Source organism: Electrophorus electricus, chromosome 5, assembly GCF_013358815.1.
Source record: "Electrophorus electricus isolate fEleEle1 chromosome 5, fEleEle1.pri, whole genome shotgun sequence".
In the NCBI taxonomy this organism is placed as follows: domain Eukaryota; kingdom Metazoa; phylum Chordata; class Actinopteri; order Gymnotiformes; family Gymnotidae; genus Electrophorus; species Electrophorus electricus.
In genome coordinates this window covers 10258367-10273002 of record NC_049539.1, presented here as the reverse complement: position 1 = coordinate 10273002, position 14636 = coordinate 10258367, and the positions used below count along the sequence as shown (strand labels likewise).

Sequence of the window (14636 nt, the reverse complement as noted above, 5' to 3'; positions counted from 1 at the left end):
AGGGCACAATAATCACTCACATCAGTGTTTATTTGAGAATGATTTTAAATGCATTTTACATTCTATGCACAGAATGACAAATCTATTGCCAGCATCCAGCCCATCAGCGGTGACCTGTGCCTGTTGGCTTCTGCACAAACGTTAAACACAGTGGTCAGAGGGCAGATGCTCGACAGGATCGTGCTGCTGGGAGGCTTGTAACAGCAGCATGAGGTGCTAGCTAGGGATTGCGTTCCGTTGGCCTCAGAGGGCTGAAACCAAGCCCTTATGAAGCTGACCTCATGTAAACTAACGAGGGAATGACCTCTGCTGTGCAGCTAGGACAGCTTATGAAGGGTGCAGGAGCAATGGAGCAGGCAGTAAATGTTGCTCTTTGCACGCACATGCTGTGGCCAGGGTGGGTCACAGCCCTTGCCTTTAGGTTGAGATTGTGAAGCGTGCGTTGGTGGCGCTGTTTGAATATGCTTGCAGATGAAGCAGGATAAAGCCTGTAGATTGCTCCTACGTGGTAAATGTACTTCTCATACATCTCAGCACAAATAAAGATACTAAGAATATAACATATAAGCATTAAGAACATATAAAACACAAAGTTAATACAAAACTGAATTGCCTAGTTTAAGCATTATTTCTAAGTTTTTTTAGCTAATCAATTTTATGATAATAAATAACACATTATAAATTAAGCTAGAATACTTCCATTGCCCTTTTTCCTTTCAAAAGAGCTGTAGTTACCAGGATATGGACTTTACAAGCCACTTGAATCGATTGAAAATTTGTGATGCGCTCCACTTTTAAAACTTTCTTAATTCTGGCCATGGGTAACCTGTTACGGGCAAACTGAGATTTTAAAAAAATAATTACATTCATTTTTTGAATCAGTCGCCCATCATATTGCACTTCAATGATAAACAACAACAACAACAACAACAACAAAAAACAGATTTAAATAAATGAAAGAAAGAAAAAGAAGAATCAAAATCCAAGAAAGGGAATGCACCATGATGGAAGGAAGAGCTCAGTATCATTACTGCTCGATCTCCCTCACTGTCACTCTCACCATCGCTCTCTGTCTCTAAATGCACATCCTTCTCACCCCACACTCACAGCAGAACTTAGCCCACTCCACTGGGTACTTGGTCCCACACTCGTGGCAGAACTTGGTCCCCTGTGCGGAGTAGTCCACCTCACTCTCGATATTGGCTTCATTCCTAATGGCAGAGAGAGCACAGTGGAATAATGCCCAAATGGGGACAGGTTAGGCTGTTTCTTGTAGACAAATAAAGAGCTGCACTTCCAGCATGTCATTGACATTCACTGCAATATCCTGTCAGCGCCAATCCAAACATATCTGATTAGTCCATTATAGGTAGCCACAGCAAGGCACTGTTTGACCCAAACCGTTCATCTTGTTGCCTTGTTTTATTTTCCAGCACTGTACCTTGAATTATAGTTGTCGGCATTGTAGACCTTCTTTTTGTTTGCCCCTATTCCGGAGTTCTTCACAGAGCTCTGAGCAGCTACTCCTTTGGGCTTCACGTTAACTCTGCAAACACATCACACAGGAGCCAAGTAAATGCCAGCTCATGAGGGAGTTGACTCACTGAGGGGTTTCATCTCGCAAGGGGCCTTACCCAGAGGGAGGACTGGACAGGCCGCCAGTGGGGGCACGGGATGGTGAGTAGCCGGACGACATATTTCGCACTGTGCCAACAGAGATCTTACTGCCGGGGATCACTGAGGAGGGAAAAGAACTTCCAAGAGTGCAGTCTGCCTTGGTGTCTTATTATTCTCACAATGCTTTATGAATGCATTTTCCCCGTGTGGATTTCTGACTTGTTTTGACGACCCGAAACACATTACTAGGGTGTTCTGGTCAATACAATCAAGCCTACAATTTGGGGAATTGGAAACTCTGAACATTATTCCATTATTCTTGCAAAAAGGCTAATTTACCATGGGCCAGAAATAGCCTCTGTAATATTCCTCTCTTTCTCTCTTCTCATTCCAATAAATATTAACTTGGTTAGGGGTAAAAAGGTTCACTTTGTACTTGTCATTACAGTATTATGCATCACAATACTTGTGATACTTGCTCAGCAAGACATTTTTCACAGCTGCACTAACAACATATATTATTGGGAAATAAACTTCATGTTGATGCCTGTCCCTGCACACAGATTTGTCAAGTATTGATGGCACTTCAAAATTTTGGGAAAATTAAATGTGCAAGATTTTGAACACCTGCTGTCAGACTGTTTGCACATACCCCAATACGGATGGCATAGCAAATAGGTCTGTACCTGCTCCTGAAGAGGGTCCATAGGCTGAGCGCTGGGGCAGGCGAGAGGAAGTCACAGACGATACCGTATTTGCCTTCTTCACTGCGGGGGTTTTGTACTGCAGAAAGAGCTTTCTTGAGCTTTGGTCCCTCATCTCTTTCCCCAGAAGCACTCTAAAGTGGCATCGCATGCGGTGTTTACCTGGCTCCTGGCTGGGGGCTTGGCTTTCTCACTTCCCGGGAACTTGCCCTTGTTGGAAATGCGAGATGCCTGTTCCTTGCAGAATTTGATATGCCTGTCTGCTGCATTTTCACTAAACCGCCTCTGACAGTATGGGCACTGGATATAATCTGGAACAAAAGGCAAATGGTTATCCAACAGTCATGCCCCATGGACTACTGTTTATGCATTTTCCATTTCTCACTGTGTGCTGGGAATACTGACCTGGGTCATACGAAGGGGGAGGTGGTGGGGGCAAGGGTCCGCCATCCTTCATGACTTGATTTAAGCCTTTAGCAGCGCGGATTGTGGCGATGAATTCCTCATGCTTGCGCCGCCAGTTGGACTGTTTTTTGGGTGGTTCAGGCTGTCGAAGCAAACGTACGTTTATGGATGTGGCCAGCTCAAAAATGCCCTGCCCTGAGCAGGCACGATGTTTAAACACAGCACACAGCATGGATGACACAGCTCTGGCACGCAACTAAGGAATACCAGTTTAAAAATCTTGAGACAAGATATTGCAGCAGAAAAGGAGTGCAATATTTACATAATGACGATCCATCTACTTAGTTACCTATTGGCACTATTACAAATAAACAAAAAGGTATGGCAGGCCCTTTAGGCCATTATTCAAAATTGCCTTTCATACTCATCACCAAACCTCTTACACACACCATCATACTTTTTCACACAGTCATACTTCTAGGCATTCTTGATAGTGAATGACAGAAAGTTTGACCGTGAATGAGTTTTCTAAAAGGCCTAGACATTTATCGTTAAAATTAACATTATAGGGTCACTTATAGGGTCAAATATGCCCCCTCTCCAATGTGCCATTAATTTCCTAACAAGCGGAAATCCCCGTAGGTCCTGTTAAATGGAACCAAGAGCTCAGAGCCAGATTAATGACTCTACTGGTCTCTTAACAAACGTATTAAATTAACCTAATGACGTCAATTTGCAGAGTCGAAAAATCTACGCATCTCTAACTGTTGCATTGGCTGTCGTAATGCGTTTGCCGTAGTATTGACGTCCCAACGTCTTTCAAAGACGCCAGATCGCTGTACTGCTCACACAACACAACTCGCCACCTTGAAACTGGGAATCTTAAAGCTGTTGTGGTTGCACACTGCATGACTTATCAACGACAGGGTATAACACACCACAATATATTTCCCCATCCGACGAGTCTGACTCGCCTCCAATCTAAGCTGTCATGAAAACACATGCAAAAAATGACAAAGAGAATGACATGATACCATTTGAGAGACAGATTGTTATTTTCTCTATAAAGTAATATGGTTACATTTTAGCATAGAATCTGTTTATCTATCTAAATATACTAGCTCCTCCATCCATCCCCTTTTGTGGGTATTTCACATACATAGTAGCCATGCAAGTTGAAGTTGTACAACTACTCTCCCCAGGTTTCTCCATATGTTGCATTTTCACTGGTTGTAGCTCGACATCGCACTCACTACAAGTTATAACTTGGTCGCAACACTTTTTATATTACAGAACTTGGACTCGCGACAGGTTCAGATATTTAATATGCTAGATATTTTTCAATACGCTGCAAGCGATCAGTGAGCTTCTAGGATCGTGTCTTTAAACAATTGACACACAGCAATCGAGAGCAGATTCTTGAGCCCCGAGCGAATGCCAATTTGCCTCCAATATGGAGCTTTCTTCGGCCACCTCCAAAACTCATCAGCAAGCGGATAATTGTGGATAAAATCGTGTAGTTTGAACTGTGCATTAGGAAATTAACTGCACATGGCGGGGTATAACTATAAGCAAGTATGACCATACTCTAATCAGAAACTGCTCATTTCACAATTGTCTAGGCCAATCAGAAAACATGAGCAAACTCTCCCACATTCAACAGTGTGTGAGAGGGAGTGTATGATGTAAGAGGTTTGATAGTGTGTGAGACAGTATGATGATGAGTGTAAGAGGTTTGATGGTGAATGTGAGAGGCAAGTTTGAATAATGGCCTAAAGGGCCATAAAATGCATATTTGTAATCCCTAAACCTAACATTTTAGAGTGGGGTGAGAGAAGCATATTAGTGTATTCAAGAAGAAATGCACTACTAGCCCTCCTAATTGAGCTAATAATACAGCTTTGAGGAAGAGAGAAACTGACAGAAGTAATTAATGTTAAGACAGGAAATAAACCTTTACTTATAATCCCACATCCTTTCCAATGTCATATTACCAGGTCTAGATTCTCATTTCCTTTTGAGAGGTTTTGTACAAGTGAAATCCAAGTATTCACAGTTGGGCAAAATGTACATCAAATTTGATGAAATGTGGACTTCATAAGTGAATTAGAGGAATTATTAGAGGTTGAACTGGAATGCATTCCCTGCCCTTACAAAAAATAAAGAACTGGCACTAAAAGGCAGTTACTGTAGCATGTCAGGCCATTGAAGCACTATATACATACACAATACACACTAGCCTTTATTTTATCCCACAGCCCACTACTGCATGTAACAAAAGCTAGAGTTTGTTTGAGCTGCACTGATATGCTGCTAAATGAGGCCAGTTTCATGCTCACTGTTTAAAGGTTTTCTCAGGAAGTTTGTGCATTGTCCGAGATAGCGTTCCTCTGTACTCCTAGACTGTAAGTAAATATCATAGTGGGCGTAATGATAGTGACGTAACAAGGCTAGGAAAAACTGACAACAGTCAAACTCAAACATTTTAAACACAGAATACTTTACCTTCAAGGTGATTTTTCCTTGAAAGCAATTTCTGAATTAAAATAAACCAAAACAAAACATCCAAAAACAAAAACTCAACTTACTTTAGCAGACTGCGAGCTGCTGGAAGAACTTTGTAACTGAAATACAATCAAAATGGGTTTCAGAGTATTTATGAGCATGGGGAATAAGATCATCCTTGAGTTGGTAAAAGGCCTTTAAAATAAATCACACCTCCCCTTTTAATAATGTGTGGTTAAGTCCTACCCCCACACCTCCAAAGTCCAAAGCCACGTCTGTCCCCCTGTTCTTACCTTTGGCTTGAGGGGTTTCAATGTAGAAATGTCTGTGCCCTCTGCCCTCTGCCTGCTGGAATCAAACACCTTGCGTTTCTTTGCTGATGATTTCTGGCAGATGGGCACATGCTTCTTCTGCACAGAGCAACATTATGAAAGCTCAGCATCTCTGTGACTTTACATTGCTGAGGAAAATCATACCTTAAGTGCAGAAACTGTGTTTTAAATGACTCACAGAGACATTATATCTTAAGACATTTTTCTAATAACACTTACGGAAATTGAAGATTAGTATTACGGGAACCAGGCAACACTAGATTGTTCTACTGACCTGCCTTATCAAAATAAACTAAGACTGCACTTTAGTGTTTGGTGCTTGCAAAACTGCCTATACATGCCAAACATTGCCATTATACAATACAGATTTCACTTATCACTTACTTAAAGAGTACGAGTACTTACAAGAACTTTTGAAAAAAACCTCCTTCCACATATTTTGCAAGGCAGCAGATCCTCAGTTACAGGAGATTCAACTTAGAAAATCAAATTAACATGTTTAAAACAATGAATGCTTTCAAATAGTGAAAAATTACTTGACAATACAGTTACCAAATAATCTCAGATTGTACATTATTACTCCACAATATAAAACAAATAAAATTAACCTTACACTGAAACGAGATTTCTGTGACAGTGATATTAAGAACATTCGCGGATGTCATACATTTATTGTAGACAGCTAATTAAGTAAGAGGGTGTGCCTACATCCAAAGTATTAAAAAATAGCCAAAGTAACGCTATCTTAATGAGTACAGGCAAAACATCTGTCTTACCGTCTTATATCGGTTTTACTAATTCAGCTAGCTAGCTAACTAACTAATTAACCAACCTAACATAACATATCCTAACCTAGGATAGCTAGCTACCAAAGAAGGTGCGACTTGTCTCCTAGCTAGCTGGCAAATATCAAAACAAATGCATTCAATTGTTATCCACATAAATAAATAAACTCATTGGCCAGCCAATAATAAATTATAAGATCCTCACTAACTGAATAATCAGATTCGAAAGGGTGTCCCTGAAACAAACTCAAGGGTCAGCCTTATCTAATTAACTTTGCGGGAAAACAGCTAGCTAACATAGTCAGCTAGCTAATTTCTGTGGGCACGACTAACTGGCTCGATAGCTAACCTAGCTATGTCAGCCAACAAAGACAGTAAATACTGTTACGATCCATTATATTCTGCTATGCAGACATCGTAGAACAACGTGGCTATGCAAATCACGCGTTAAAATGTACATAAAGAAGTAAGCGTGTGGGTATGTTTTGTTTTGTTACGAGCTTACCTTCAAATTCCTCCATCTTTCTTGGGAACGTTACATATCACAAGATGCTGCTGTAGCAACCGAGAGCAGCTGGGCTCACCCGTCCCTGACGAGCCAGTATCCTGACATTTCATTGGACAGAACCTTGGAGAGGACCCGCTTATGGCGAACGCCAGGTGGGGCGTGGGAGGTGTCCTCGCTGTGTTGAGGGGGAACATTTTGGTTACATTTTGATTTTGTTCTTAATTGTTCGTAATTACAGCCATTGCACATGCGTCCGTATGGTTTAGCTCTGTAATGTACTAAAACGACTATTTTATAAAAGTGTAATAGGTTTCGCTGCAATGATTGTAGTATAAGTATACGGCTTACTGTATTTTAGACAGTAACTATATTGGTTAACCTTTATATTTATTGGAATGGTACTGGAAACAAATAGCTCTAAAAATTCCTTTGCAACGATTGTACAGCTCCTGATCTGTTGTGAGTTGTTTTAAAGACCAGTACTTTAAACCAATTACCCCGTGTAGTACTACAGCTATGGAAGTCAGCTCTGCAGGCTCTAAACTGTTCCCAAATCAGTGTCGGAGGAGAAGTCGGCATAGGGAGCAATATTGTACAAGTCTGCTCTCTTTTGAATAGCACTGTGAAAGAACACTTAGCTGAGGAAACAAGGAAGTTGTTTTATTTTAGATATCTGGCACTGCAATACGATTGCTCGCTGGTGGAATTATGCAGGATGAAAAATGGAACAAGACCTCAACTGTTTGTCAGCATAGATGGATTGTATCAATGTTGGCAATTTGCATAAGATTTGGAGGCATGTTATTTGACTGAAAAATTCTTTAAATTATAACAGTAGGGCATACAATGTTTTACATACAGTTTCAGCTAAGTTATTAAAACATTAGATTTAGGCTAAATTCCTTTTAACCTTTAAAAAAAAATTTTTTTTTGAAGCTTATATAGCACCAGCTCACTGGACCAAACTAGAATCTGCATAACATTTCCTTATAAAGAGATTTTTATAGAGAGTAAGAAAGAAAGGGTAACCGTCTGATACACGCCACCTGTAAGTGGGATGAACAAGCCCTTTTATTTCAGGAGTGCTCCTCACATCGTCACCACGTCACCCACTACAGAGACCGTCACAGCGCAGCTGACAGCGGGCCGTCGCATATGTGTTACGCGCGATTAGGCTGTGAAGACCTGCTCGTTTGGACGCTCGTAACGCCTAAAACAGGTAGGACCAACCGGGATGTACATGAAAATATTTATTATCCTATTTATTAACAGGATACAAATGCTAGGATTTGTCTCCGTATAGCCTGTACGCACGGGCTGTGATCTCTCGAGCGTGAATCGTTTCATCTTTTGTTTCTCGGTAGGTTTATTTGTGAGAAGCGAACACTTTGCAATACATGTCAAAATACTAGGAATATTCTCAACTGTCACAGCCACTCATAACCAACATCTTTGTTGATGCCGAGAGCGCAATTCGTACATAGATGTTGATGACAAGGCCTATGATAGCCTTCACATCTTACAAATGTGGTCACTAGAAAATCGACTGCACGTCGTCAGAAAGAAAAATAGGCTATTGTTATTGAGCGAATATCAACTCATATAAATGACTTTAGATAACATCCGTAGATAAATGTCTAAACCTTGCATGTAACTATGCTAAATCAGGGTGTAAAATAAGTCATTTAGCGTCTATCGTAGCCTTATTAGTGGTATTACCAGGTAGCGTTTCTTTAATTCCATTCTTATAATAACCCTGTGGTTATCTGCAGCATCATTTGTACGTCTTTGCATCCGCGAGGCATAGAAATCAATACTGATGTTCCGACATTATAATATTTCACAGCATATCATTATATCAGTGCATTTGAATTTCAAGTTTCGATTACAGATTCACACAGGAAAAGTATTAGTATAATAGCCTTGTTTTGACATGTTACTATGGATTGGAGGCTTTCTTTGTAAAATTATTAATTTATTTACCAGAAAGCCTTTGTTCAGAACCACTCAAAACGCATACATTTTGACATCGGACTGCTAGAAGGCATAATGTAAAGATAATGGTTTTTACCAGGCTTATTTAAGTGTTAGTCTAATTTAAAAGCTAGGTATATAACTTATGAGAACAAATTACTAGGAACAATGTCGAGCCTAAAACGAGCAGCAAATCTTAGAAATGCACAAATTTGATGGTTAAAGCTCGCCTAATTTTTAGCACTTGAGTGTCATACTTGTTGAATGGTACGGTCTGTCAGATCATTCAGAGGTGTTTTTGTTAAAACTGTTGCACAAGCCATCTGTGTGGGCAGGCTGACTGATGCCACTGGAGCCTGCTTTGGCACACATGAAGCGAACATGTGCCTGGTGCTTTCTGCACAGTTGTCACTTTTGCCTAAAGGGACTGTCTACCCACCCATGGAGCATATTGATTTTTATTTATTTTTTTTGGACTTGAACCTGGGTGCCAAGGGTGTGTGTGTGTGTGTGTGTGTGTGTGAAAACCCACTGGTTCCCTCACTTTCACACAGGTGTTGGCTGTATCGAAAGGATTGCTAGTTTTGACATCTGCTTTGCAAGTTGACATGAGGTCATGTTTGGAGACTTTTTTTGCTCCTCAGTTTAAAACCGTTTGGAAGATGGCACTATGGAGAAGACTGCGTTGAACGGATGCACACAGATTCAGTCTGTAGATAAGGCAAAAGGAAGCATATTGTATCTAGAGGCTTCTGACTTGTTAGTGCCTGGAAGTACATGACTGGACCCATGCCATCCTCAGTCCATCATGGGGCCATCTTGACTAGTCTCATCTTGCCCAGTTCCCTCTTCTGTTTCATTAAAAAAAAAAAAAAAAAGTTCTGTGTCCCTGCAGTTTTAGCAGAGCATTGTGATAACAGGAAGTATAAAAACCAACCACAAGGAAAAGCTGTAAAGAAAAGAGGTAGAAGCAGCTTTCACATAGCCTAGCACACCCAGTTGGCTAAGGTAAACAATCAAATGGGTTTTCTCTTCGCATGTCAACTTCTCCATTATGGTGACCTCCTTATGAGTGCTTATCCACCATGTGACACTGTTTTGAAGGCAGCAGCTGAGAACGCCTGTTCTGTGATGATGGCAAGGGCTAAAAATATTCGCAGGGTCTCATCACAGTACAGCGGGGCATAGTTATAACAACTAGTGACTGGAATTTAATCAATGGCAGAAGATTCAGTGGACCCATGAAGATGATTTCAGGTGAACTACCCTCTCTCTCCAGCATAGATAAGCCATTTACCAGTTTTTCAAAGCCTTTGTTTTTCTAGACAACAAAATCTCAAGCATCCACTATTGGTGAATGCAGAAACCAGTGCCATGTATTTTTTGCAATCACATAATGTTTCATTTTAAGCCCTAGTTTGGACATGCTGCATGTTGTATCCTTCTTATACATTGAGCAAGTCAAGCAATTATGACCTAGCAGTGTATAGGTGCAAGTTAAAGCATATGGATAGATGCCAATAGATTGGAATGAAAAGGCAGCACTTGCAGTGATGGCTTCCAGTGCAGAACTTGCAGGGCAGTGAGTGACTGGTCGTACGCTGTAATACAGTTGGGAATTCTGAGATTACAGGATTCGATGGTAAGCTTTGTGCCAAGGAGCATTGCTGCTCCTAACCTCAAAAATATAGGAGCATACAAAAAATGTATGAGTACCAACTTGATGTGCCTTTTTATTCTGAGTGTACAGATGACAGTGATTTATTCAGACTATACTGAAAACCAAATCCAATTACACTAATACCGTAATTATCCAATATTCACCTAGAATCAAAATTATATTCGACTCAGATTTTTTGTGCTCACCAGTCCTTTTTACACATTTAAATAGCATACTTTTTTTTTTGACATTTGTATGGCAGTTTTTGTGACATTTTTAGTGTCTATATATATATATATATATATGTGTGTGTGTGTGTGTGTGTGTGTGTGTGTGTGTGTGTGAAATCAAAGTAATTCTATTCGACTTCAATTATGTAAAGAGCATGGTAATTTTCCATCACTTTTGGGGGTGCATTCCACTTTGACCTTGAAACTTCCAGCCTGGACTCTGTACAGATGTTTCGGTATATTATGCCAGCCTTTTCCAGCCATTGATAGGATTATTCCATATCAGACGCTTTCACCATTTGCTGATGGTATATACTATGCAGGGGTTTATCCTCACATGATGGTCTCTGCTTCTAGTCATTTCCATCACCCTCGGGTTTCTGCTGTTTGAGGTACTTACTAAGCACTTCATCACTTGGGGCCATCCTGGTGTACTCCTGGATCTTGGTTGTTTCATCCTGGATAATGGCTCTGACGCTCACTACTAGTCCTTGGCCCCACTCCTTCTGCTTACTGTACAGTCTCAGAGTGCTGGATTTGGGAAGAAACCCTGTGTGCAGAATTTCCTTGTCTTGATGCCAGTGGCTTCTGTCTCCTCCTTAGGCCAGATTATGCCAGCGGGGTCTGGCAGAGCATGCTTTTTATATAGAATTCCAGGTGAGTAACTGCAGTGTACTGTAGTATGAGTTGTAGAGATATTCAAAAATCTAGTAGCTAGTATGTAAATTAATGCATTAAGCAAGCTAAATATTATTCAAATATCTTTAATCGATAGCTAACTTTTACATGTGTCTTTAGTTAGCCAAGCTACATAGTTGGTCATCTAGATGGTTAACTAATTTTCAGGTAAGATATCTAGCTAATTTCGCATTTCATAAGCTGACGTATTGCTATCCATGTCATTTAGCTACTGTTGCTTATGTAGCAGGTATTTATTTATCTTACTTGACATGCGCAATGCGCCGAGCAGGCCTATTTTATCTTCGTGTTGTGTAAAAATAGCAGCAGGACAAACTCAGGACAGTATTGCTTTAAAGGGCTCCCAAGGTCACACCGTAAAACTCAGCTTTGCAGTTCTTACCCCTGGAGATTGTGTTGATCTTAAATCGCAACAGTGGACTTCTGGGTCTTGAGCAGTATAACGATACCCAGGAACATGGTAGGCATTTTCCAGTAGGGGATTTCCTAAGAGAGATTTAGACACAGATCCTCTAACAGTTTTCTTTCTCTTTTTCTGTCTTCCTTCCAAATGTGCTTCATTCTATATAAAATTTAGGAACATGCAATGTAATCAAAAACACATTTTATTTAGTATTAACTATTTAATGCATTTTCATGACTTTATCTGTGGAGGCTTGCTAGAGAAACAGTATGAGGAATTTTAAAATCTTCTCTCTCTCTCTCTCTCTCTCTCTCCCTCTCTCTCTTTCTCTCAGACACTGCTATGATGAAATGAGGTAGATATGACTGATGTGGAGGCGACGTATGAAGACTTCATAGCCTCTGGGAGGACGGGCAGAAGGAATGCAGTGCATGACATTCTAGGAGACTCTGGTGAACTGGACGCTAGTGGACTCACACAGACTCTGTCAGACCTCTGCATCAACAAAGCAGGCATGTACATCTTGTTATCTACCTTGTCTTCCAGTTTCTCCACCCACTAACAAAGGCTACCAAAGAACAAAATTCAAAATTGGATGGATGGGATCATGTGTTCTTACTACCAAAAATAACCTGTAACAGAAAAGAAGTTAAATGTTCTATACATTGTATTTCTATACAAACGTTTTTTTTAGTCAAACAAAAGTCTACAGAGAAAACCGAGTGTTAATCGTGTTAATCGATTGGTGTTTTTGAACCAAGTTTGTGCTTCTGACATTGTTGACAAAGCAGCTGTGTATTACACTCCACTAACATCCACAAAGGCCATCAAATTTGAAGTTTGATCCAACTCAGCTGAACTGTAGGCTTTGAAGTTGAATCATTACAATTATCTGTGTTCAAGCGGATCAATAATGGATCGTTCGTAGATGGTAAAGTAAACAGATGTGAGCTCATCCTTAAACCTACAGAAGCTCATGTGCCATTAAGTGGCTTCTGTAATCTAATCTGGCACTGCAAGACTAGGCCACTATGAATTATGAAGTGGATTGGTAGGCTCTGGGAGAGATGGAGATGCTTGGGAGCTTTACGGCCTTTTGCACGAGCTCCTGGTTAACAAACCGCTGCCCTGTGCAGAGTGCAGCAAAGACCTAGCCACAGCTGGCCATGCCTAGCAGGCCTGTCTGCCTTTAGCGGATGGCAGGTCTTGCATACTAACTGACATCTCTAGCTTTTCTCACTCTGTCCTTTTTAATGTATTTTTACGCTCTGCTCCCACAACCCTTCACAAACCTTTTCTGTTTCCTGTCAGATGAAGGGAATGATGGTGAGAAAAACCCAGGCCCCTCAGAACCTGATTCCAAACCTGAGAAGAGCAAAGAAGAAGACGCATAACGGGCCCCTGTGAGAGGAAGAGGAGGAGGTGGACCCAGCTCCCTCTAGTGGTTGATCTCAGGACTGGGGCATGGAAGAGGCAGAGCCTGTACAGCTTGGGCAGTGCCCTCTGCTGCACGCCTCTGGAATTGCCAGCGGCTCGGCCTCGAAGGCACGGCGGTTGCTGGCTGCTGTCAGACGCTGGGCCCACGGTTTCAGTAACGGATGAAGCACCTGGCTTTGGCGTCGTAGCCGTGTCCCCAACGGCCATCGCCTCGGAACCATCACTGATGTAGGAACCACCTCCTCCTAGATGATCCCTGTAGCTGTTCAGCTGCTTGTCTGAAGCAAGAACCTGCGCCACCTCCAGCCCCTGATGCTGATGTGGGGAGGTGTCGAATCACTATGGCTGCTGTGCTTCTGATGGAGGCGGACGTTGACTTTCCAAAAAAAACGGAGACACTGGTCATCCATTTGGACACTTAAGTGTCTGGCCAGTAGGGCATAACTTCAGATCCACAGAGCAACTGCCAAAGTAGCTGTGCTTAAATACGTATCCTTGAGTGTTTTTAAAAAAATATTTTTTTTCATGTATTAAAAAAGGTGGTGGTGTTATGCTAGAATTTGTTTGCTGGTTGTTTTTTTGTTTTGTTTTTTTTTTCCCCCCTTTAGTAATCGCAGCAGTTGTTCCCCCTTTTCTTTTCATTGGTGTGAATATTGAATACATGCAAAAAGGGGTTCTCTGTAAAACACAGATGCTGCACTATGACTGTTGGACAAGTCGGATGTCATCAGAAATCAAAAACAAAAAAGTGATCTTTGTAGATCATGCATGGCACAATAATATATTCATCGTATACCAAGTGGATATGTGTGTGAAAGTATCCACATCATGCAGCTTTGTAAAAGTGGACTTAAAGTTTCCAGTATGTTGCAATTTATTGATTGTGTAATGTTTTTTTAAATAGTAAAGAAAAAGGAGAAAAAAATTAATTAAAAAAATTCTCTTGAACAACACTGCCTAGTTTATCTTCCTAAACTTGTGTACAACCTGGCAGGTCACTTAAAGAGATCTGTTTACCCTACAAATTCACTTCTTATTTGTCTTCCATGTTTGATTTTGATGTTCAATTGTTTTGTTTCACAGATTTGCTAATAAAAATAATGAATGATATTTTTTTTTTTTTTTCACTCTGGTCTGAATAATTATAATCTTTGTCAAAATATACATTAAAAAAAAACAGGATAGTGAGCTTGAAATAAATGTGAACAAAAATTCCTGTTCATTCTTAACTAGTCGAACTTTTAACCTGCTGTGTTGATCTGCTCTAATACCTATGACAGCTCAAAAAGGGACTTACATATTTATCAGTACCCACACGTGCTGTCTAGGAATTGAACCAGTGGTCTTCGTCATTAATACCATGTGGTGACCAGTCTA

General features: G+C 40.7%; 2 protein-coding genes across 4 annotated transcripts; one reads left to right on the top strand and one right to left on the bottom strand.

Annotated features, from left to right (window-relative positions):
- Nucleotides 1–11: 11 nt before the first annotated feature.
- zc2hc1a (zinc finger, C2HC-type containing 1A) lies at nt 12–6937 on the bottom strand. The gene is made up of 10 exons (XM_027004474.2): nt 6854–6937; nt 5969–6039; nt 5525–5641; nt 5315–5350; nt 2727–2868; nt 2484–2632; nt 2304–2400; nt 1635–1737; nt 1442–1546; nt 12–1211 (listed from the first exon to the last, which is right to left on the bottom strand). Exons 1-10 carry the CDS (start codon nt 6867–6869, stop codon nt 1076–1078), a joined length of 972 nt encoding a protein of 323 aa, XP_026860275.2. The 5' UTR covers nt 6870–6937; the 3' UTR covers nt 12–1075.
- A 1029-nt stretch (nt 6938–7966) lies between these two features.
- On the top strand, nt 7967–14369 carry pkia (cAMP-dependent protein kinase inhibitor alpha). 3 transcript variants are annotated; one of them, XM_027004446.2, is made up of 3 exons: nt 7967–8075; nt 12157–12334; nt 13134–14369. In XM_027004446.2, the coding sequence occupies exons 2-3, from the start codon at nt 12184–12186 to the stop codon at nt 13214–13216; spliced, it is 234 nt and encodes a 77-aa protein (XP_026860247.1). In that variant the 5' UTR covers nt 7967–8075; nt 12157–12183; the 3' UTR covers nt 13217–14369. The 3 variants fall into 3 exon arrangements, with proteins under 3 accessions (XP_026860247.1, XP_026860249.1, XP_026860248.1); XM_027004448.2 differs by lacking the exon at nt 7967–8075 and adding an exon at nt 10018–10087; XM_027004447.2 differs by lacking the exon at nt 7967–8075 and adding an exon at nt 11738–11879.
- Nucleotides 14370–14636: the final 267 nt, after the last annotated feature.

Excerpts from the sequence above, each read along its gene's own strand:
- zc2hc1a (XM_027004474.2), bottom strand. Across the intron at positions 5,642-5,968 it reads GGTTTTTTTCAAAAGTTCTT|AAGAAGCATGTGCCCATCTG; the intron begins GTAAGTACTCGT and ends TGCTCTGTGCAG. Across the intron at positions 2,401-2,483 it reads AGCCCCCAGCCAGGAGCCAG|TACAAAACCCCCGCAGTGAA; the intron begins GTAAACACCGCA and ends CTCTTTCTGCAG.
- pkia (XM_027004446.2), top strand. The coding sequence starts at position 12,184 with ATGACTGATGTGGAGGCGACGTATGAAGACTTCATAGCCTCTGGGAGG. Across the intron at positions 12,335-13,133 it reads CCTCTGCATCAACAAAGCAG|ATGAAGGGAATGATGGTGAG; the intron begins GCATGTACATCT and ends GTTTCCTGTCAG.